A 5,962-nucleotide genomic window follows, 5' to 3' on the forward strand; every position below is an offset into this window, starting at 1 on the left:
TCCCTACTGGGAGAAATCTTGCACCAGTTCAGGGAAGGGAGGGAAGAAGAGGGAATTTATCTGCCGGGATTTCTCCCAACTCCCAATAGTCAAACACTACGCCCAGAGCATTAACTCTTCTACACTCCAGGGTTGCTAGTGGCTACTTGAGATGTCAGATCCCATGTCCTGTGGGGAGCATTTCATCCAAGTCTGGAAATGATGAGAAGAGACAAACTGGACATGTGGCTAGTGAGTGCCAGAGAGCATCTGATATTGTACATAAGACGTGTTCACACAGTATAATACTGTTTTTCTCATTTATCAGAAGAGGAAACCTGGCACAATGGGCAAAAACCATTCCCAAGGTCACATGGCTAGTAAGTGGTAAATTCAGGATTTGAACATAGTCTGGCTCTGGAAACTGTCAAAGACCAAGATAAGGAACTCGGATTTTGTGTTGCAGGCAAAGGAGAGTCGCTAAAGGGTTTCAAGCTGGGAGTGACATAAGATAAAGAGCTTTGGAATAAAGCTCCCATTTTTTACTGTGCTCCATCTTCTCATGTGGCTGAACTTGGCACAAGTAGGTGGCCCCAGAGATGTGAGGACATCCAACACAGTTTCTGAGGAGCCCTGACTGGGTCCAGAGCTCATATGAGCTTCACCATTGCCTCATAATCTTAGTGTCTTCATCAAAGCCTACACCCACCAAAGAGACTAGCTGGTCAGAGGCATGCAGGATCTGGATGGGAAGCCAAAATGAGGGGATGAGCAGATTGACCTAAAGACCAGGAGTAGGAGGAGGACCAGCCATACATCCATTGTCAGCCGGTGGGTCTGGAGATCTTGGCATCCGTATATGAGTCCTTTGGTGTTGCCTGAGATGGTCAGATCTCATGAACTGTCGGCCGCACTGGTCACATTTATGTGGTCGATGTTTGGTGTGTATCCGAGTATGTCTTCCAAGTTCATCAGAACGGAAGAAGGACCAGGTACAGGCTTCCCAAGTGCATTTATAGGGTCGTTCACCTGGGGAATGACAAGGGAGAGAAGGGATTGAGAGGAACAGGCTAGCAGGTGGGAAGAAAGGGGTCTGACTTGATGAAGCAGAGCTGTCAATGTTGAGGAATCAGAAGGGAAAATGTAGGAAAGCAGTGAGGAGATGGCATAACTAGCAGTCTCCATCATCTCAGCACAGGCATACCAGACTGTGGGAAAGCACATCAGTGGGGCCAACAGAGCTTGATCCCAAGCTTTAAGGATGACAGGCTAATTCCAAACCATTACAAACCAGGGGTCCCCCACAAATCTAAAACCCAGAGATTTCTCCGCCCACCCCACATGTCTGATACTTCATTTACCTGTGTGTTTGCGTTGGTGACTCACGAGGTGGGAGCGCTTAGTGTAAGCTTTTTCACAGTTCTCATAGTCGCAGCGGTAAGGCCTTAAAACTGGGGATCTCCGTCTGGGAGCCTTTTCCTGGGTCCTGGAGTACTGCTGCTCTGCTCTTTGTTGAGCAGGTATGGGCTGCTTAGGTAGGAAGGGGTCTTCCTGGGAGACCGGCTGGTTCACAAAGGAGCCCTGGGATTCCAAAGCCAGCAATAATGGAGATCCACCTGGGGGCATCCCAAAGTTGTGGGGCTGTCTAGGAGGCAAAATCTGAGCTATAGAAGGGAGCATTGCTTGGGCCTCAGTGGAAGGCACGGTTGGATTTAATAATGTTTTAGGTAGTAAAGGGTCTCTGTTAGAAGCTACCGATGGGAGGCCAGGATATGACATTGTTTGCATTCTGATGTGGGACATCATTGGGATTCCACTGGGAGGTGAGGTTGGTGGCCCACTGAGGGGCATCCTTAGATTCCCACCAAAGGTCATGGCCATCCCTGGAATATTGGGCTCTCCTAAGGGCATCATCTGGGGTTCCTTGAAAATCATCATTCCTGGCTGCGAAGGAGACATTCCTTGAGTGAAAGTCATCTGGGCAGGGGTGAAAGTCAGTTGGGGGCAGTAGCTCACACGGTGGTCAGGCAGCGCCATACTGAACGGTGGCCCCATTTCACTGGCATTCTGCCTGGGTGCCTCAGCAGAAGCCAATGGGATCCTCTGCAGCTCTGTGCACTGAGGGATGTGTTGAATGCCTAATGGACTATGGTTCCAAGAGGTGTGCATTCCACTGCTTCCAGGAGATGAAGACATGTTCAAGATGGACATTGACTTCTCAGCATCCTTGGAGAAAGAAAGTCAGGGGAGATTCACCATAGCTTAAACCACACTTCCACATGTCCCCATTTCCAGACCCCATCTTAATCCAAGCCCTCATCATCTCTTGTCTGAATTATTCCACCTTCAGGCCAATCTCCAGTTTGGGTTTTCTAAAATGCAAGTCTGGGGGACTTCCCCCCTAGTCCAGTAGTTAAGACACCTTGCTTACACTGCACGGAGCTTGGGTTCGATCCCTGTTCAGGAAACTAAGATCCCACATGCCACACAGTGTGGCAAATAAATAAAATGCCAGTCTGGCTGACAGAAGCATGGTGGAAGCCCAGAAGTGACTCATGCCACTCTACCTGCTTGGCATGCTTTTAGTTTTATTTCATAAAAAGTATAAAGAGCAAATAAAATACTCTACCATCTGTACTTTCAGCTAAGACTCTTGAGAGAACTCTGAAATTCCAGATTATGCCTAAGTGTGAGGGTGAAAGATCATCCCAAACTAGCAGAACAAATTCAGAAAACCATAAAGGTAAGAAGAATGGAGGGTTCAGATAGGTCTTGGCTTTAGCAAAACTTAGAAACCATTCACAAATATTTACCTACAGAAGAGGCTCTCAGGAATTCCTCGGTGGTCTAGTGGTTAAGAATCCGCCTGCCAATGCAGGGGACACAGATTGGATCCCTGGTCCAGGAAGATCCCATATGCTGCAAAGCAAGTAAGCCTGTGCGCCACAACTACTGAGCCCACTCTCCTAAAGCTCGTGCTCCAGCAGAAGTCATTGCAACTACAGAAAGACTGTGCCGCAACAAAGACCCACCACAACCAAAAATAAATTTAAAAATTTTAGAGGTACTAATTTAGGAAAAAAAAAAGAGGCTCTCATCTGAGTAGGAATGCAGTGGTTAAGTCTGAGATCAAGCATTGGAGGAAGTAAAGAAAAGGGGAAGACTTTTAAGAGCACTTTTTAAAAGGGTGGGGGATTGCCTTGGAAGTCAAGGGCAATATTCCTTGACTGATATTAAGGCAAAAGAGAAGACATTGGTGGGTGGTAGAATTTCTTGAAACAGGACAGGATCCATGAATCATATTTTTTTAAAGTTGTCAATTACTGTTGCAATAGAGAGCTGAGAAACTTGAAGCTGAGAAACTGGGAACACAACCCCAGTAATCTCTCCAGAAAAGACCAGTCCATTCAAATATGAAAACCAAAACATGAGTAAAATACAGTATCCACAGAAGATACTAAAACACCAAAACAGAAATTGAAGATTGTAATTTCTCAAAAGAGAAAATTCACCAGAAAAGTGTTGTTGAAGATCAAGGAAAAATTAACAACATTCAAACACAAATTAAAAAAAAAAAAAGCAAAACAAAACTTCAGAAAGCAATTGCAGCTTTTACCAATTACAGGAACACCACAGGGTAGACAGAGGAATTCAAAGAAGTTATGTCCAGACAATAGGCTATGAGTAATAATAGAGGGGAGGGAGGTAAGGAGACAATGATAAGGGAAACCATAGGGGCTTCCATGGTGCTAACAATGTTTCAAAGGTCTTTATTCTGTAATAATCTGTTAAACTGTGTACTTACATTCACACTTCTGTTTGAGTGCTGTTTATCACAATAAAAAAGTTTTAACATAATACTGTGAGAAATCTGGATTTTCAGCATAAGTGAAATTATAAAAATCAGAAACAAAAATAATGCTATATTGAAATAGGAAATATTTTATACAAGCACAAATCCCTCATGCTCAGATTTTTGCCTTCAATTCCATTCCTTACTAAAAGGAAGAGTAGGGAGAATTTCCTGACTCCAAGTCTGGAGCAAGGAATGAATAAATGAACCTGGTGCTTCTTATTGTGCCAGAAAATAAGGGAACTTCCCAAGATAATTAGGACTGTGTAAAATGGACACAGCCGAAGTGACACCAGGGAAGATAGTAGAGTAAGAAGCACCGGGAATTCACATCTCTGACTGCAGAGTTTGCCTGATGTAATTACTTTGGAACAATGGAGTCTATTAAATGCTTGTGACTTCAAAGGAAGGTGTGAAAGGTAGGCTGCAGTTAATTTCAGTCAGTTTCAGCTCTTAGGTAGTTAGAGGCTACCCCCAAACATCCTGGGTCCCATACAAGGAAGCTGTGCACACATTTCTGGAGCAGCCTGCCTCAACTTGTGGGAACCAGAGTGGGCAATGAAAACTTGGTGCTCCAAATAACGGGTAATCTGTGTTCTCATCACTAACTGCTGCTTCTGACCGTGAGGTGCAGAAAGAGGTGGGAAGCCATTGTTGCAACACCCACTGCAATCGTCACAAACCTCCTCCTCCAAATGACTGAACATACAGGGTATTTAAAAGGACTGGCACCGATTTCTCTCTCTCTCTGGCCATGTTGCATGGCTTGCAGGATCTTAGTTCCCAGACCAGATATGGAAACTGTGCCCCCTGAAGTGGAAGCACAGAGTCTTAACCAGTGGACCACCAGGGAAGTCCCTGGCATCTGTTTCTATCTCCCTTCATTTTTCCCTTTTTCACCTTTTGGGAACCATACATTTAAGAACTAGTATACTTAAAAGCTTCCCAGGTGGTTCAGTGGGTAAAGAATCTGCCTGCAAGGCAGGAGACACAGGAGAAGAGGGTTCAATCCCTGGGTCAGGAAGATACCCTAGAGGAGGAAATGGCAACCCGCTCCAGTATTCTTGCCTGGAGAATCCCATGGACAGAGGAGCCTGGTCTGCTACAGTCCTTGGGGTTGAAAAAAGTCAGATACAACTGAAGTGACTGAGCGCACACAAACACATACTCAAAAGCAACCACATACATGGAAAATTTAGAAAGTCACCATACATACCTAAGAAAAGATCCAGACTCATAAAATATCTGGGAAACCTTAAGCTTACCTCTCAGGCTGATGCTGTCACAGAGACAACATACACCAATTTAAATAAACTATAAACAAAATCAGTAAACCCTGAGGAAGAGGAAGAATTTTATATCCAGAGTTCCTACATCATAAGATTCAAATGTCCTGTTTTCAACAACAAAAAAATCATGAGTCATAAAAGGACAGGAATGTTAAGACCCATTCAAAGGGGGAAAAATAAACAGAAATGTCTAAGAAAGACCAGATGGTGAACTTCCTACACAAAGAATTTAAAACAACTGTCTGTCTTAAGGATGGTCAAAGAGCTAAAAGAAGATGTGGACAAAGTCACAAAACTGATGTATGAACAAAATGGTAATTTTGATAAAGAGACAGAACACCTAAAAATAAACTAAAAAGAAATTCTGGAGCTTAAAAATAAAATAAAATAAAACTGGCTAGAGGGACTCAAAAGCAGATTTGAGTAGGCAGAAGAATCAGCTAATTTGAAGATAGGACAATTGAAATTGTCAAGTTGAGGAACAAGAAGAAAAAAAGATTGAAAAAAACTGAAATGAGCAGCTAAAGGACCTGTGGGACAACATCAAGCAGATCAACATATGCACTGTGGGAATCCTAAAAGAGAGAGAGAAAGGAGCAGAGAGACTGCTTAAAAAAATAATGGGTGAAAACATCTCAAATGTGACGAAAGACATGCATATAGCCTTCCAAAGAGCTCAGTGAACTTCAAGTAGGATAAAATCAATCAAGGAAATCCTCACTGAGACACATTATAATCAAACTGTCTAAAGACAAAGAGAATCTTGAGAGCAGTAAGAAAGTAACTCATCACATATAAGGGATCGCAGATAAGATTATTAACAGATTTCTCATTAGAAACC

The 5,962-nt window shown here is 43.4% G+C and overlaps 1 protein-coding gene across 1 annotated transcript; it reads right to left on the reverse strand.

The window, feature by feature from the left end:
* Window positions 1–760: 760 nt before the first annotated feature.
* On the reverse strand, window positions 761–2,208 carry KLF17 (KLF transcription factor 17). Its single transcript, XM_061120059.1, has 2 exons — window positions 1,341–2,208; window positions 761–1,008 (listed from the first exon to the last, which is right to left on the reverse strand). The coding sequence occupies exons 1-2, from the start codon at window positions 2,188–2,190 to the stop codon at window positions 761–763; spliced, it is 1,098 nt and encodes a 365-aa protein (XP_060976042.1). The 5' UTR covers window positions 2,191–2,208.
* Window positions 2,209–5,962: the final 3,754 nt, after the last annotated feature.

The sequence above is a fragment of the Dama dama genome, chromosome 20, assembly GCF_033118175.1.
Source record: "Dama dama isolate Ldn47 chromosome 20, ASM3311817v1, whole genome shotgun sequence".
Taxonomy (NCBI): Eukaryota; Metazoa; Chordata; class Mammalia; order Artiodactyla; family Cervidae; genus Dama; species Dama dama.

Coding starts and splice junctions, on each gene's coding strand:
- KLF17 (XM_061120059.1), bottom strand. CDS start 2,190: ATGTCCATCTTGAACATGTCTTCATCTCCTGGAAGCAGTGGAATGCAC. Junction 1,009..1,340: donor TCACCAACGCAAACACACAG/GTAAATGAAGTA, acceptor GTCATTCCCCAG/GTGAACGACCCTATAAATGC.